Source organism: Plasmopara halstedii (genome assembly GCF_900000015.1).
Source record: "Plasmopara halstedii genome assembly, contig: Scaffold_3120, whole genome shotgun sequence".
Lineage (NCBI taxonomy): Eukaryota > Oomycota > Peronosporomycetes > Peronosporales > Peronosporaceae > Plasmopara > Plasmopara halstedii.
In genome coordinates, this window is record NW_020190023.1 from 1719494 (window position 1) to 1737223 (window position 17730).

General features: G+C 44.6%; 5 protein-coding genes across 5 annotated transcripts; 2 read left to right on the forward strand and 3 right to left on the reverse strand.

Moving 5' to 3' along the window:
- Positions 1 to 259: 259 nt before the first annotated feature.
- On the reverse strand, positions 260 to 1861 carry PHALS_07898 (carbohydrate-binding protein, putative; the record flags this gene model as incomplete). The annotated part of the gene is made up of 1 exon (XM_024721443.1): positions 260 to 1861. One exon carries the CDS (start codon positions 1859 to 1861, stop codon positions 260 to 262), a length of 1602 nt encoding a protein of 533 aa, XP_024586542.1.
- An 8612-nt stretch (positions 1862 to 10473) lies between these two features.
- PHALS_07899 (RxLR-like protein) lies at positions 10474 to 11685 on the forward strand (the record flags this gene model as incomplete). Its single annotated transcript, XM_024721444.1, has 1 exon — positions 10474 to 11685. The coding sequence occupies one exon, from the start codon at positions 10474 to 10476 to the stop codon at positions 11683 to 11685; it is 1212 nt and encodes a 403-aa protein (XP_024586543.1).
- A 360-nt stretch (positions 11686 to 12045) lies between these two features.
- Positions 12046 to 12960, reverse strand: PHALS_07900 (hypothetical protein L915_10611; the record flags this gene model as incomplete). Its single annotated transcript, XM_024721447.1, has 1 exon — positions 12046 to 12960. The coding sequence occupies one exon, from the start codon at positions 12958 to 12960 to the stop codon at positions 12046 to 12048; it is 915 nt and encodes a 304-aa protein (XP_024586544.1).
- A 165-nt stretch (positions 12961 to 13125) lies between these two features.
- Positions 13126 to 13531, forward strand: PHALS_07901 (-type peptidyl-prolyl cis-trans; the record flags this gene model as incomplete). Its single annotated transcript, XM_024721448.1, has 2 exons — positions 13126 to 13395; positions 13454 to 13531. 2 exons carry the CDS (start codon positions 13126 to 13128, stop codon positions 13529 to 13531), a joined length of 348 nt encoding a protein of 115 aa, XP_024586545.1.
- A 157-nt stretch (positions 13532 to 13688) lies between these two features.
- On the reverse strand, positions 13689 to 14489 carry PHALS_07902 (-type peptidyl-prolyl cis-trans; the record flags this gene model as incomplete). The annotated part of the gene is made up of 1 exon (XM_024721449.1): positions 13689 to 14489. One exon carries the CDS (start codon positions 14487 to 14489, stop codon positions 13689 to 13691), a length of 801 nt encoding a protein of 266 aa, XP_024586546.1.
- Between the last annotated feature and the right edge of the window lie 3241 nt (positions 14490 to 17730).

The window sequence follows — 17730 nt, forward strand, 5'->3', positions numbered from 1 at the left end:
TTGAGCTGGGACATATAATCAAAGTTGATAACACCGCTTTGGTATGAGCTCTGATCAAGATGTTATCTTCACAGGCAAATCCAAGATATCATGTCTTTTGCTCAGACAGCCAACTTGAAGGACGAAGTATGCAGTTCGAAACAGAAAATGAATCTTTTGTTTAATGTCCTGTCTGGAATGTAAGCTCAGATAAGTTCCATCAAAATCTATTATGAACCGTATATAACATCAATGTTCACTCAAAAAGCTACACTCTAGTCTATAAAATGCCTACCAAAGCCTGTCTTCTGTCGGATGGCGTCTGTTGTACGCCAAAGGATTGAACACTTGAAAGAGATTGAGTCTCAACGTCTCGAGCCTTTTCCTCCCGAATATTTCTTCTTCTTACCATCACCACAACGACAATGAGCGCAACAACACCAACAGCACCAAGTGTTGAAAGCATAATGATAAGCGGGTCTGTGCCACCCGACGATGCTTTAGTTTGAGTCGAGACTGTCTGTGCTCCTTGATCGTCATCGTTTTGCTCGATTTGCTCAGTCTGCTCCATTCCGGTATATGGAGCTTCCGCGGTAGGAGTAGACACGTCAGTAGTTGACTGGGTCGGCTTGTTGTCGAATAAATACGCATCATCCGTTGAAGTAGAAGGAGGTGCAGCGAATCCACTCTTTTTCCCCAGCTGAAATGAGCCACTTACTTTGAAGGCTGGGTTCCATTCCTTCGGTATTGAATTTTCCGGAGCGAATGTCACAGGAGCAAAAGTCGTTGAATCATAAACGATTGGCGCGGCAGGAGCGGTAGGCACATCAGTAGTAGTTGGATTGGTTGTGGGAGGAGGGTACGTAGTCGGCGTTTCAACAGGAGACAAAGGCACAGCAACGGGTGAGATTTCTGGTTGTGGACATGGTGTAGAAGTAGCAGGGTCAGGTGTAGGAATAGTAGGACGCACCGTGGGGGGAAGCGGTTCTTGTATGAAAGGTGCTGGAGTATCTGTTGGTGGAGTATAGTACGTCGGTGGTTGTGAAGGCGGTACTGTAGGAGCTTCGGCCGGTGGGGCAGTAGGAGCCAATGTCGGTGGGGATGTCCAAGGAGCCAGGGTCGGTGGTGATGTCCAAGGAGCCTGAGTTGGTGGTTCATATGTAGGTTTTGAGCTAGGCGTGTATTGCTCAATTGTTGGCGATAGTGCAATACCCGAAGGGAATTGATACGTGCCTTCCGTGCATGAATCGGCGGTAAGCGACACGGTGTCTTCAATTGAGTTTCCGTTCACATCCGTAACGGAAATCGTCAGATGGGTTAGATCAGTCTGAGTCTTACTTGCACCGTCAAGTAAATAGTAATAAGCCGACCCGAGCATGGTGGTACTCTGACCGTTGATCGTTAGGCTTTTGACACCAGTAGCGCAGTTTGTTGGTTGTATCCCCATCCAGTAATTGTTACTACCGCCTTTAAGACAATAGTTGACATTACCCGACACGGGACAGTCAACAAACTTCCACTTAATATGGTAACGCGATGGCGTTGAACCTGTTAAAGCAGTGAACACAGACGGAGATAAATCGAGGTCTCCGTGCTTGCATTCTGGACAACGATCAAGAATTTGAACGACTATCGACTTGGACTGATCGGTACATCGATCGTCGGCACATGACACTTCGGCGCACCGACCGCAATTCTGAAGCCCATCCCATTGCTCATTGTTTAATGCCGCATAATCTGTTCCGGCAAAGTTGAGTGCTGACATCATATTGCAATTGCCTGCACTGGTTTCGCCTAAAGTGTACGTCGTACCGTCACCAGTAAAGTACTCATCAGCATTACTTCGTGCCAAAATTCCTAGAATTAAAGCAATGGTCTTCATGAATTTCTTTCAATTGTATTACTGCTGATTCTTCTATTGTGGATCGACGGCAAATACGAGAATGGAATGAGCTGTTGAAAGAGCAGGTAAAGAGTGATGTAATCGGCTGGACAGCCTATGTCGAGCTGATCGCAGATCCACATTATGTCGATCGCACTTTTGTTACGGTACGGACGACTCAGATGTCCCTCCCGATAAAAATGTAACATCTAAATGCGAAATTAAAAGGGTATCCATTTGTTGAGCGTTTACATCTACTATTTTTGATATTTTTGATATCGAGTATAACAAGGTACAAATAAATAAAGTTTCCATGCGATGTATGGATGCGTGGGATATGCACGTAGAGAAACTCAAATGTATAATACTCGTTCCGGTGAAAAGACTGCTTGCTTATCTATGGAACAAAACTTTGTCCCTTGACATCTCAACGCCAGGTGTTACAATACTAATTGTAGGCTACAGCCCATGCCTCTTCACGACTGCTGGTGGATATTAGCGGCGTCGTTGTCACTATGAAACGTTTTTGACGCACTGGTCCCATTATTGAACCTGAAAATCATGGTCGCGAACAGATGGAAAAAATCGCACTACATTAACCTGGTCACCTTGGTGATATCACCTGTTACCGTGGACAATCTACTGTATCTAGCGCTGTACGTCTTGCGACTTGATATCAGAAATTTCAAGGCTGCTGGATGCTGCAGACAGTCCCCTTGTCAAGCATGACGTCAAAGTTGAATTGAAGAACCAAGTTTTTAACACACAGTTGCACCGAGATGTGAGTGTTACAGCAATTTTCACACGTCATATATGTAATCTAAGCATCTGAGCACTGTACGACAGATCATGCACCTGATGACCGATGTAAAGCAATAGGCCAAGACTATTATACCTGTGAATTTTTAATAAATATCACTTCTTATCCGGGAGAGAAAATTTCAGCAGCATAGACTACAACAGCAGAATCCTTGAATCATTGATAATAACGACCGTTTACGAAACACAAACTTCTGTAAAAACTGGTCTGCCAATGGTGCACTGTATGTTGAGTGTTCTGACGCCTGTTCTTCATTATCAAACACCTTTTCATATTGCCTAACGTGCGAATGGGTACATTCACATAGGACAAGGCATCTGTCGTAAGAGTTTCTGGTTACCGGACTTCCGATATTAACAGTATCGGCAAATTAGGCGACCATCGGTCTCTAAATCGTCTTGTCGATAAAATACACCGCAAGATTTCGTGAGTTGTAACTTTCCAAGTTGTGTAATCGTGTGTTGCTTATCCTTTTCTTATTGAGTACAATTGTACAAGTATCACATTGCACGTTAGTGTAGTTGTGAATATTCATAATACGGAATTATGAAGCTCGACACCACAAAATAAAGTCAGATTTCTTAATAGAGGATATTTGTATTAGTCTAAGTAGCATTTAATTTTCAATATATGTGCTTTTAAAACGAAATATTAAAAGCTCTCGGTTCCGCTCCTGGTTTGACCGCACATAAAAAATCTGTGTGTAAGCACTTAGTCAAAGATATCTTCGTGCAGAATACATAGCAATCTTTTTGTACTTACTACATCCGACGAGTGACATGTGAAGGAACTGTATCAGGACATGAAATATTCGAGTACCTGTTCTCAAGACAACAGGAGTATGTGCGGGTGAGACACGTCCAGGAGTACCTCAACCTGGTGTCAGCTGAAAATCAGGTGATAGTAACTGTACATTTGCTGGAGCTTACCAAGTTTTCGCTCTGGATGAGTGGGGTTGACATGAACACGAATTCAGCCCAGCTCTGGACGGACGCACAGCGGGTCGCGGTTGTTCCTAGCAATGGTGTCACGCGCGAGAATAGGCACGAACGTGCAGAAAGCCTGGGAATGAGGTTTCTCATGTCGCGGTTGTTCGCGCCACTTTACCAGGCTATCGAATGCGTTCAAAGCTCTTAACTATCAGCTAATGAGGTTGAAAACTAACGAATTATGTCCGTGGTCTTAGCATCCTCCTCGTTGCAATAGCGTCGATTCCTCGTCCGACGCCAATTGCAGTTATCATTTCTATAGAATGTCTCCGAACTGGTGCAATTATTTATGTAGAATGAAATCTATTAGAACACCAGCGATTATCGCATAAAACGCTAATAATAGACTTCGTGTTATGAGAACTGGGTGTATTATAGTAGTTAGAAGCTTTAGATCTCAGCCAAACTTTAAAACAAGCAAGAACTCTATTGTCTTTTCAGAATAAAAAAATCGCGGTAATTGCAGATACATCACATGCGGTAATACACAACATCTGCGCCTTGTGGCCAGCCTTGCTTTTGGCTGGAAGACAGGACGAGTCGGACACCCACACAAAGGCGTCCAACACTTTGTCGGGAAATATCGAGTCGGAATAGGCACAGAACAGCCTGATAGTAATATGCTGTGTTTCTTTTACTCTGTAGATGTCGTTGTCCATATCTAGTAGGAGAAAGTGTTTCTCAAAGAATGGGTCTCGTAGTCCAGATTTGATTATCGATCCGGGCTTTGTGACGCCACAAACACTCTAATAATTCAGATTTACCGCGACGACACACAACCGTCAGAAACAGTATACTGTACGCGAAGGCATTGAAGACGCCAAATACGGATGTCGTATCCGTACGTCTTGTGGTGGGGGTACTAATAAAGGTGTTGAAGGCAATAGTGTGTTTTTGGTTGAAGTAAAGGGTTTTAAACAACGCAATGATGTCAGTTCTATTAGCTGGATTCCAATAAGACCCCATTCCATGAACTTCATGACCCGTTAATTGCTCGATAGTAAAAAAATAAGGGTGTCGCACACTTAATTTCTGGTGGCTTTGTTAAATGTTCGAAGATTAACTTATGCCAAAAAGCAGGCACACCTTCGGCGCGAACACGAGGCTTCGACAGCTATCGAGCAGAGCATGAGATTGTCTGAAATCGATAACAATGAGACTGCTAGGTACTTTACGTAGACTTCGTAAGGCAGAATCGGCAGTGAGCCGCTGTCTCAAAGTGAGACATGATAGAGCTTAGTAAATCGCAGTCTCCAGTTTTTGGTGAGCGAAAAAGTACAGGTGTATGTCGTGGTCACGGCGTGTAACTCTGGCGTGACGGTAGAGAACAGCCGTGAGATGTTGAAGTCGTAGCCAAGAAAAGAATGCAATTGAGATTTGCAATTTTTTGACACCATTCAACCCTAGTGGATTCAGCATGCGATCGTTTGTCGCGGGAAGACGCTTTAGTCCCCGAACATAGTAAATAATTTATCCTTGGGACGATGTGTCGGTACTTCAAAGCCAAGACTGCTTATTGGCGGTAAACTCGAAGGTAAAGCCGAGCTCGTCATTATTAATCTATCATTGCGGACTTGCAGAGGCCTGACTGCATGGAGTGAATCGGCTATTCGTATGGATTCCAACGATCAACATGCTCGAATATCACGGTATGATATTCGAGCATGTTGATCGTTGGAATTCACGGGAGATTCACCATCATGTTATTCTTAAACAGATGGGTGAGTGCGGTACGAAGCCAGCGGAGGAGCTATGTACGTTATCTATGCTTAATGAATCACTGAGTTACTTACACAGAAATGACTGCTTGAAGGGGGTAGCCATCCTCAAGAATGCCAAAAAAAATTCTTTATCTTTTACCGCAGGTATATCACAACATGGTGTTATGAATATCACCGTGCGATGACAGAATGTTATGAGGTAGCAACGAAGGAACCACCAGGCGTGTTAACTCAGGTAGAGGGTGATCCGCTTTATAAATCAGCTTGATTACAAACCTAAGATTGTGCCACAAGGCAGTGACCCTATCCAAGAGAATAATGCCATTCACATTTTTTTCTCGCGCGAAGCTCCTAGGGGATTTGGTTGGAGATGTATATTCCCTATTATCACCAAATTTCTGTGGCAAAGGTCTAAGAGCAAGTGGCAAATTGTTCATGTTTGAGATACATCAAATATAGCTTAGATCCGACACAAATGAGGAAATTGTTATGATGAACAGCATGTTACGCTGCGCTCATTCGTCCCTCGACTAAGTTGATAATTAGCAGAGATATCGTGATACTTCTCTTACCGCGGCGACCACATTAAGCGGTGAAACCTGGAAGTTCCCGGCTATGATACATTGGCACATTATGCCACTTGACCAATGAGTCGTTCAATACACCATCGTTTACTAGAATTTACACAAAACAGCATGTGTATGATACAACACCGAGGCAAAAGCACAACTTCCGGCACAAACGCCCCTTCGATGTTCGACCGACTAGCGATGTAGCTGTTCTAGCTGCATCGCGGTAAGGCACAAACCTGTACCGACGATATGTTTGTCGATAGTCGTGCGGATAGCGATAAATTTAATTGCGAGCAGTATACACCTGTATAATCGGTTTGCCAGATAGACAATTTTGTTTTGGCGCTGAAAACCTTCTTTTTGAGGGCTAAGGCCTGCGAATGGATCCCGCAAAGTTAAAGATCACTGTATGTTGGCTAGTGTCCCTAATCCGAAATTTGTTGAGCTACAAGCACGACCTGATCTATTACTTGCACAAATATGCTGATATGGCAGAAACTGGACCAATCTTATCAAGGAAATGTTTAATGGTGTCGAGGAGCTGCTATACAGCCTTGGATGCTTTTCAAAAGCCTCTTGTGAGCGTTTTATGGATTTTTTCATTCAAATCGGCCAGTCTACGTTGTCGGTGACGCTTCTGCTTTTGCAAAAAGCTACGCTCTGCTTCAAATAGATGATAATGCTTGATGGCGCGGTCGCTTTTGTGTCCCGACATCCGGAAGCTGCTGAAAAGAACCACCTTTTTATGACAAGGTGCTTCTTGCATTAAAGTATTTCTTCGGCAAGATTTCGAGTGTGCATGCTGAGTGTTAAGCCGTTCGTGATCTATACATATCATCTGTTGTTGTAAATTGTGATATTGATCAATTAGTCTGGCCAGGTGGTTATCGTTTTTGCCAAGTATATCTTTGAGATCAGGCGTAACTCGGGACAGCTTAATGTTGTCGAACACCCTCTTTCATATCGCCTAGACAATGCACCGTAGCATATCACAATGGTCGCCTCGCCAATTCATAACACTATATGTGCAGCGTACGGGTGAGATGCAACATATATTGCGCTGTTTTAAAACCTTAAAATTAAGAAAACTATCAACCCAGCTGTCGCTTTTTCGGAGTGCGCGATCGCACTGCTATGCCTTATGCCAAGGTTTGCGGTATTATGCGCTGGCCCATGTAATTCGCTGCGTGTAGTGATGCGTAATAGTAAAACCCTATATTTTTCAATACTATACGAGGCACATGATGTCGCGGTGGATGACCACATCAGGAGATAAATAACTTAATGCTCGATGTGCGCAATGTACTGGAGCCGGCCCAACATGTATAAGTGGGCAAGCACATAAGTGCACGGGAAGTAAATTGTTTCTACGAGTTGAGCCCTACGCCGCGTTCGGTAGGACCTTCGGTCATCCTGACATTCCCGAAAGATTGCTATCAAATTAAAATTATAGGCGTGTTTTTGGCCCCCCGAATAACCCGTCAGTCGTTCAGACATTACCGGCATTGCGGCCTCAGTGGATCAGATGAGCGGGATAGCCCATGTCGATAGTGATTCTGATGGGAGTACAGACAAGCTGGCCAACGACAAAGTATTCTGTTAACATAGCGTACCGGCAGTCCTTGTATCGTATAGAGACAAGCGCCAGATTGAGAAGTTCTTACAAACATTTTTTTAGTTGCTCGGCACCGGATTGGTACGTCAATCGCTGACGATTGGAAAACAAATGATCAGATATTACGCGAATCGCGCTATTAAAAATTTCTTCTGGGGCGTCAGCCCAGAGAGATCTCGCCTTTAAGGTGAGGTGCTGCCACTCATTATGCTTCCACTGAATGGCATAGTGCGCTTCTCTACCGGATTTACCCATTTTTACATAAATGTGTTGGAGGGTCCGCGGGTTCAGTGAACACCTCCACGAAGTACAATTGGTCTGATTGAAGAGGGGGCTGTCTTGAGATGAACTGGCTGATAGCAGCCGGCTGCGATTATAAAAATATCATAAACATGTATCCCAATGATACTGTGCGTCTTGCGCTGGGTGTGCGTCGGTAATGCTGGAGGTCAATACGATATAAGTATGCAGTGTCTGCGGTCTATACGATCACGTCGCGACCGCGCTACATGGAGCCGTTCTTCATCGCAGCGGGAAGAGGTTGAGCTATGCATCGAACCGCTCTTAACCATAGCGAAAAGTGATTGAGATAAATTTTTCCATCCCGAAAAATGCACGTACATCCTGTGTTTTTTGTGTACTTACTGCGCTAACGGACTGACGAGCCAGTTGGACTCGAAGGGCTCTGTCACATTTTAAAGCAGCGACGCGAGCCTGAACCGCCGTTATGGTATTATCTGGGCAGTGCAATAATAAAGCTAAAAAATCAACCTGAGGTCTGAATTATCGTAGTTTCGGACACACCGAGACTTTCGGAGATGACGTTCGTGCCGCCACAATTCGAGCGGGTTCGCCAGGGCTAGCCGCAGTTTGGGTGATCTCACCTGGTGTTTGCTCAATGAACAGGAATGAGTTCGGTTGGCTAGATGGTACACCAGGACTGTTATTGGTGCGTGTTGAAGTGTTTAAATATCCCATTTTCGAAAGCTCGTGGGATTTAAGGCTCACCTTTGGCAGGATTACCGTGGTAGCAAGACCACTTTTGATGCAACCACAGCCTTAATTGGAGAAAAGGAAGAATCACCCATCGCTACCCACTTTCCAATAACAGGATACACCGATAATCAGGTGAACAGTTGAGCGGGATTCTTAGACGGTGGCTTTCACAGCTGTTTTGTGAAGATGAGCGGTGCTGTAAACAGCAAAATTTCAAGGTGATGGGTTATTGCCTCAGCGTTCGCATCGTGCTTTGTACTAATGAAGATCAACGATAAAAGGCGACGCTCCGAAATTATGCCTGATTCTGTAACAATTTTAAACCCTCTAGGCGGGCGGGATGGCGTGTATCTTTCAGCCGTTGTGCAAACATTACTGTCTCCAACTTCTGATTTACGTCTCATGGAGGGTACGGATTCTTCAACACTGAGACCCTAAGCGCAGACGTACTCCTGATAAGTGATGACTTGCGGTTCCAAAAAGCGCTCGCGGAACTTTTTCACGCTTGTTCCAAAGCTCAGTGTGATCAGAAAAGCTTTACATATCAGCGCTGATGTGGCGGAGACCTCAAACGGTTTAAACCATAATTACGACGTTATCATTTTAAATTCACAGATCAACTTTCTGACCTTTGTGTTCATCCTTGCTTTCTTAGTGATTATTGAGTGGATTCGCTTGTGCATACGTCTTATGCACGACTGTGAGAAAGTTATGGATATGGTGTTTTATTGTGAGTCGCAACTCGTGACTTTCTGTTCCGCAAGAGATTAGGCTAAGCTCATTATGCAAGGTCCAGCTCATTAATGACGAACTGAACATCACCACAAGCGCAAGGATGAGGTGTCAAAACGTTTCCCACGAATGGAATGAGAAATCCAAGACTCGAGCACAGTGAACTCATCCTTCCTAGAGTTCAATCGACAAGCACATGCAGAGTGTTTACATACGATAGTAATGTGTTTTCAAATTAATACATCGTGGTAAACATTTGAGCATGATATTCTACTTTCAGACTGTTCAATACATTTTTATATCTCTGAAGCATTAGGTGTATTCTGCTTTTTCGAAAATAATATTCAATAGTTATTTATGACGAGTAATATTTCTCTGTCTCAAAATATGTGTCCAAGGGTTTAAGGATTTGCATCAACGTAATATTGTAATTTGTTATTGGAGCAGTATCGTCTTTCGTATCATGATGACACAATTCAAACTTCTTCTCGCGTGTCATGTGGTCACCTTAAAAACTATCAGTAGCGTGGTCTTGATGTAGCAATGAGGTTGTTGACATCTACAGCCTTTCAAAGATTACAGCTGTTGAAACATAGCGCACTTCTATATAATACCGTTAAAAAAAAGGTACGGCAATGAACGCAAGATGGGCCTTCTTGAAGCAAAATTTGTTTGATTTGATCTTTAACGGAATACGAAATGAACTCGTAAAGATTCTTTTGCCAATAGTCTTTTAAGCCTTCAATAGAGCAGATTTCTACCTTAACAGCTGGACATGCGTCACTACGAATATCAGTCAGCTTTGCTATGTTCCAACTCGAGATCACAAATAGACTTTTGCATATTCGCAATGCTTTAAAGCTTATAAGGTGCACTAAAAGATGTCTAACGTGTTTGAATGTCGTGGCTTCTTATCTGACGAGAATATATCAATAAAATGTTGTACAAATCCACGACTTGAAGCTACTGCCCTGTCACTACACAATACATGCTGCTTATGAAACCAGAAGATCGTACCCATGTGTTATTTGATGTCCGGCGCATTTGACTGGGTACGATTTCTTAGAGCAGCATCACGTACCTACTGACGTTTGCCATGCAATCTCGCTGCATGGATCTTACTTTCCATTTCGCGAACTAAAACTAACATCACGTGACAAGTTTGTTATGATTTCGACTTATTTGTTCTTAATAGTTCTCGTCAGTACTATTTCGGCTATTGTAACCGCAGCGGATGAATATTTTGAAGGTGACGGAACAAGTTACACGCTTGGCCAGATTAGCAGTGGTAACTGTAACTTTATGTCGGCCATTCCATCTGCATCGACCAACTACGTTGCTATCAATCAAGCACAATGGAATAACCAACGTGGATGTGGACGATGCCTTGAAGTATCATGTATCGATGAACGGTGTAAAGTGCACAACAAAACTGCCATCGTACAAGTGCTCGACCGTTGTCCGGAATGTGCACATGGTGCAGTTGACTTGTCGCCGACTGTATACAAAGAGATCACGGGCATGGATCCACACCGTTTGAAAATGCGGTGGCATTTTGTGAATTGTCCTAATCCGGGCAATGTAAAAGTGTGTCTTAAAGAAGGAAGTGGTTCCGAATGGATCGCCATACAACCAACAAACGGCGTGGTTGGTGTCGAGAGTGTTATGATTAATGGAGCAACCACGACTATGCTTGATGGTGCGTATTATTACGTCTTGGTTACGAAAAAAGCAAATCTATCGGCTGTCAAGGTGAGTATTACTTCAATTACTGGAGAAAAGATCGATGGAACCTACTCGCTCAAAGTTGGTAAATGCACCGATACAATGAAACAATTCAAAACTGGGTCGACTACGTCCCAGTCACCCACACCGAGCACGACACGAGCTACTCCGACGGCCACTCCAACATCTCCAACTGCTACCCCGACGGCTTCTCCGAAACCTCCAACGGCTACTCCAACATCACCGACTGCTACTCCGACAGCTGCTCCAAAAGTTCCGAAATCTCCGAGTTTCCCAAAGTTTGCTCCTCCAGCTACATTTACGTTTCTGACAAAATCTACCACAGATCCAACTCAGACAGATCTAAGCAATGATGTTGGTCAGGAAGCAAATTCTTCAGACTCACAAATTGACCAGACCCCGCAAATTGATGACACGTCAGGAACGGACCAAAATGCGCTTATTCATCCACCGGAGAATGAAATATCCACGTCGAAAACACCAATTTCTACGATCACGCCTGATGTCGTGCCTGCTACTCCAGAAGCTAATATCACCACCTCTGAGGTTCCAAGTGCTGCATCAAGCAACGTGCCGTCACAAACTGATGATGCGTCGAAATGCCGCGTGAAAGGTCGTCATCGCCGTGCGTAGCTAGCTGTCTTTGTCTGTCTGAAGGTAGTAAGTAGTCGATGTGTCAACGTTTATCATTGTCAGTTTTGATATAAATGTAGCAAATTAAACAAAATTTATCTGGTCTTTCAAAACATTTCGTCACGTTTGAATATAGTTAGGAAGAAATTTGTAAAAATTCCAGAAGAAAATATACTACTAATGTCAAGACGAAGAGTGAAATACTACGTTAAAAGTACTGCCCTACAATCACTAAACCACAATATTTGAAGTACAAAGCTAGCAACATATTGAATATATAATCTCTTATCCTGATTCTCCCAATATTCGAGTAAACATTCTGCTATACAACCGCACTAAGAATCATAACATAAGAAATGATCACATTCCAAATATGCATTCAGCATCCACGTACTTGTTGCCTGCATTCGAAACATGTGCATTCGTCTCAGTAGTCGAGTTTTGTCGTTGCTCTAAATTCAATTGTTGCGGTTCATAAGTGACATAGCTTCGCTTAAGCGTAAGTCCGTTGCGTCGAATAAACTTCGTGACCCAATTTTCGGAAGCCTTAAACGTCGCATTAGATCGTTGAAACATATGCTGCGCCGTCTTGGCAATCCATTTTCTTGTAACACGATCTTTCTTTGCTCTTTCCTGAATCACGACAACCAAGAGTTTCTCTTCTGCATTTTCCAAAAAAGGTTTTCGACCTCCTCCACTGATCCGTTTCTTGCCACCCAAATCGCCAAGAATTTTGTCTCGATTCTTCCACCACTTGCGAAATGATGACGCACTTACGTCCCAATTAAGTGCCCCAAAATGTTTCTCTGCGCGAGAAGGGATACCTTTCCCTGGACCCATAATCCACTGAATTGCCTCTTTTTTCATACTTAATGGAATGCTTTTTCGCTTGATAATGCTAGAGTTTGGAGTTGCTACTGATGTTGTGGGATCATTTGCAGGCGCCGTACTTGATAACGTGCAATCAATAGCAATAGGAGACAAAATTATATCGGAAGGTCTTGATACTAGTAAGGAATTATTGACAGGACTGGTAGTACGATGCTCGTGTTCCACTTTAATCACTGGTGGCTGACCTGAAGTACCCGATGCCTTATACTTGATTTCAGTATTGGATTGTTCATTTTGAGATTGGACACAAAGTTGAGCTTGCATCAGCGCATGCTGCTCTTGCATCTGTCCAAGCAAATGCTGCATAACTGGATTTAAAGTCCCGTCGGGTCTCGTTGCTGCATTCATTAGCGCTAACACTTCCGTTGCCGACGGTGCCTTCATAGCAGAGAAGTCGATTAGTAGCCCGCCTTCAAAACTGCGTAATGTATTTCGTGTGGTACACACAAATACTTAATTGTGATGTGACCTTAGAGCGTAAAGATGGCGGCGAAACGAGCGCACACGACTATTTTATTGTTCATTGCAATGCTTAGTTTCGTCAGCTTGATGTGTGAATTTGCCACGGGGAAGCTTATTGCTAGTGCTGGTCACATCTTGGTTTCTTCCGAGATGGAGTGCGATGAGATTTTAAAAGAATTGCAGTTGGCAAACGATCTTCAAGATGCTTTTCCTCGCTTGGCTAAAGAGCGCAGTACGTGTCCGACAGGTCGATATGGCGGTAGTTTAGGATCGTTTGGTCGTGGTGAGATGGTTCCTGAATTTGATAACGTTGTATTTGATCAGCCTGTGGGTAACGTTCACAAAGTCAAGACGCAGGTAACAAATCTTATGATGACATTCTAAATTCATTATGCTTATAAATATTGTGTTAAAGTTTGGCTGGCACTTGGTGCTTGTAACAGACCGGTCAAGAATACGTGACAGCATGTCCAAAGATTGGGACGAGCTGTAGTTAAGTATATGATGCTTATGAGAGGCTGAAAAGGTATAACTAGAGAGATTCCAGATCAAGCATTATGTCTGAGATACTTGGGATTACCACACCTTAAAACAAAATGTATCTATCCAAATGTCAATGTATGAAGTATCCATCATTAGCACTGGACATACTATTTAATCTTCTTTTCATCACCCAGGCGTTCTGTGCAGAGCAGCACATGCCATCCAAATTGAGTCTGCACCTTCGCTAATTCACCAACTTTTCCTTCAAAAACCACCTTGTCAAACTGAGGCACCATCTCACCACGTCCAAACATGCCCAGATCTCCTCCCTTTTTACCAGAAGGACACGTGCTGTGCTTTCTAGCTAGTTCAGATAATTTTGCATTCTTATCTTCTGCAGCATTGATCTCATCGAACAATTTGTTGGCCTCAGTCTCAGACTTAACCAAGATATGGTATGCATGAGCACGAGGTCCGCTTCTGCTTCCACGGACTCCATAAATCATGATAAAGATGAGGACGATTGGGCCAAGGAAAGGCATGATTTTCATAAATGTTTGCTTAAGATCGCGGAACTGATCCAGCTCGTCAGTCCCTTCCAGACGGCGAGATATCAGCACAAGGTGCCAACCAAATTGGGTCTTGACCTTGTGAATAACGCCAATCTCGCCTTCAAATGCTACACGGTCAAATTCAGGCACCATCTGTCCACGTCCAAATGTACCCAAGTCGCCACCTTTGCGGCTAGAGGGACAAGAACTGTGCTCTTTGGCGAGCTGCGCGAACTTGGCAAAAAGATTCGGGGCCTCACTTAACTGCAGATTTAGCTCATCGGCTTGAGCCTCCGAGTCAACAAGGATGTGACTGGCATGCGCCTGGGTAGAGGCGGAGACAACATCATGTTTCGAGATAGAAATGAGGCAACACAGAGCCAGCGACGCCGATAGCGCAATGATCGTATGTGCCATATTTGATTTTTATTAATATAAACTTATAACAATAAATTTGTAGGATAAATTTCTCCATTTTAAAAGTTTTATAATCTGGCATTCAATCTAAAGTAATACTTGATTTTTTTTAAACAAACTTTAATGAAAATATAAACTGAGCGCTAAAAAGGCTTTCTTCCATATTTTACATTCAGAAACAGACTACGTATGGAGATTTCTTTCACAGTATTAAATATTTAGATTTACATCATTTAGTCGGCCATAAATTTTATGGCCGACTAAATGATGTAAATCTCGCACATAAAAAATCGGCGTTAATGACCGTGGCGACGACATTGAGCGGTTCATATTTTCATCTCAAAAAGTCAATGTTGCAACAGGTAAAGCTGAACAAATGCTTCACATCGAGACACCAGAGGACAGCTATGCATATACAAAACATGGGGTAGATAAATACACTTTTGCAGGGTGATGGTTTTAAGTACTCTTGGAGGTAGCGGATTGTGATCGGCTACACTCATACTGGTTCTTGTAAAGAATGTAAGGTCAGTGACCTTAGCTCGTCTTCCATTTAGCAAAAAACTACGGCGACCCCGCTGCACTTCGTAGCACTCGTAGTCAATCTACGTCTGAGTCGTTACGACTGATCCTCTGTGAGGATGTTCTGCATGCCCCAGGGCATGCAGGGCAGGCTTAATAAGCTAATGTTTTTACTGGGCCCTGAGGGCATAGAACGCCTTGTTTTGCAAGGGCCCCAGGCAATTAACGCGCGCCTAGAGGCGTTTTCAAATTATAAAAATTCTCTGTTAGAGCACCTATAGCAGAAGAGTTCAGCGTCGACTGCGTCAATAATGCCACCGTCGACGACGGATGACTCTTTCTGACCCAGACCGCTCCTGATGAGCTATAAGACCTTCGAGGGTAAGCATAATGAGAATCTTCTGCCCTGGGTAAGCGATGCCGGGATGGCTATGGCATCCGCGATACTCTAGAACGAGCAACAGCGCGTGGTACTAGCAATCTCCAAGCTCGAATCGCCGAGTGCGAGAATGGGCACTAACATGCAGTGCATCGGTTGAAGCTGTGCTCCCCCCTGGAAGGTGCGGAAGCTCTCGCCGCCATATCGAGCATATAGCGTGTGATCGCATTTTCTTTCTGCCCGACATGGCAAGAAAGAGTTGGTAAACTTTGTCCAAGAGTTCAGAACACTCATTGCCGAGATGGCAGCCAATCCTCTCCCCGAGGCGGTTGCAATGACCATCTCTATGAAGGCCCCCGCACTGGCGAGGCCAAAATGGAAGTCTTTTGTGTGCATCTGTCTCCTTTTAGAAAAGCGGTGTACGTGGCATTGAATACCGAATACAGCTTGAAGTCGGCACGACTTGGTCGGAACGCACACCCACAGAGCTCGTCGAGCGGGCCTGAGCAAATGGATATTAGCTATGTTGAAAAAGAAGAGGGAGAGCTCCGAGCTGCCGGGCAGCGCTTAAAACCTGACGGTGTATTGTCTGAGGCGACACGCGTCACCTTCGGACTGGTTGTCCCCTGCGCAAGGCACGAGAAGGTTTGTCAAATCGATGTTTCGCTTCTAACCAGTCTGGTTTGTCGCGAGGAAACGAGAACACGCAGTAGGCGCGGGGCCCTCTTCTGGGGAAGAACTGAGTTTTGCTGTGCCTCAAAAAGTTAGAGGGTAGCAGGGCCCACCTTCGAAGAGCTCCGTTCTCTAGAACACGAATAAGTATACAAGCTGGGCTTGCTGGTTGTAAGAGAAAATGTGAAGGGCTTTGAGAAGCCATGGAAAATCCTGGTCAAATCCGGTGCGTCGAGCAATTTTCCACGTTCGAAGAAAGTCATCTGTATGCTGAGACGCTGGAAGTACGACTGTCATTGTTCGCTTAGCGACGGGGACTTGTGTCACTGTCAAGTTTCTTGACTTCGATAGCGTGGAACGCTGTCCAGCATTAGCTTCGCATTCAAGGCATAGTCTAATTCTTGATCTGGCATGGTTGGAACACCATGAGCCATGGATTGATTGGAGGTCGAAGACTTTGGGCGCTACGTGCACGTCTCCTGGTGAAGCTTTGGTGAGTCATAAACCCACCTCTGCTAGGAAGCACACGCTCTATTGCCGCGGGCACTGAAACGAGAAGGTCAATATGCTAGATATCGGACTATCCGAGCTGTCAAATACCATAGGTGTATTGGATCAGAGTCCCGAGCATGGCTCGCGGGCTGAACTTGGAATGGCACGGAACCCACTGAGCGCTGCTCAAGTTTTGGAGAAGTCGCTGCATACCAAGAGTGATATGGTCGGCCAAGGGCCGAGGCATCGAAAGCGAGACTCAAGTGATGCACGTGGAGTGGCACGTAACCCAATGAGCACTGGTAAAGTTACGGAGCAGTTGATACATTCCAAGAGTGGCATAGGTCCGAGGCATCAAGGGTGTGGCAGTAGGATGCGCGTGGATTGGCACGTAACCCAATAAGCGCTTCGAAACAATTGCTGTATGCCAATAGTAGAATGGTCGGACGAAGTCCGAGTCATCTTGGGCAAGGCCCTTCTGATGCGCGTGGAGTGGAACGTTATCCACTGAACGAAGACTGCGGAAATAGCAGCTCTTCGTCGAAGTTGTTAATAACATCAAGGCTTCGATTCAGCAGGGACTGGGGACACTGGACGACGCCAAGTGCGTGCCCCCACTGGTTTCGATGATACGTAAAACCTTTATAGAGCGGAGACGGCAAAGCCGTATGTTATCTGCAAGACGCTGGGCGTGCAGGAGGCCCGACACGTAGACGACTAACGATCGAGAGATAAGTCTTCCGCTTCAGTAGCGGGATCCGCCGAGCGGTAGTAGTATTCTACACGAGGGTCTAAGATCGAAGGTGGATACGAGAGCAGGAGAGCCGCTCCGTGTGCAGCCTCCAATTGCTGCTCCTGGGCTTCTTCGAAGCGATTGGTAATGATACCACTTTTCCCGGAAATTGAGAGGTCGGGAAACGGACACGGTGTCCACAACGTTCGATCTGGGCTCACGTCACGCCATTTGCGCATCTCATCCTCTTCGTCATCCCACGTTGGGAAAGGCGTACCCGACTAAAACAATTGAATACATTTTTGGTTTTGAACAGAAGTATTCGTTTGCCTTGGTAAGGCTTTAGTACTTTGAAGAAGCGGATTGCACTTGTACTAATTCTTGGATAGAACGTAAGGTCGGTGACCTTAGCTTAGCTTCCTCGAAGCAAAGAGCTACGGCAG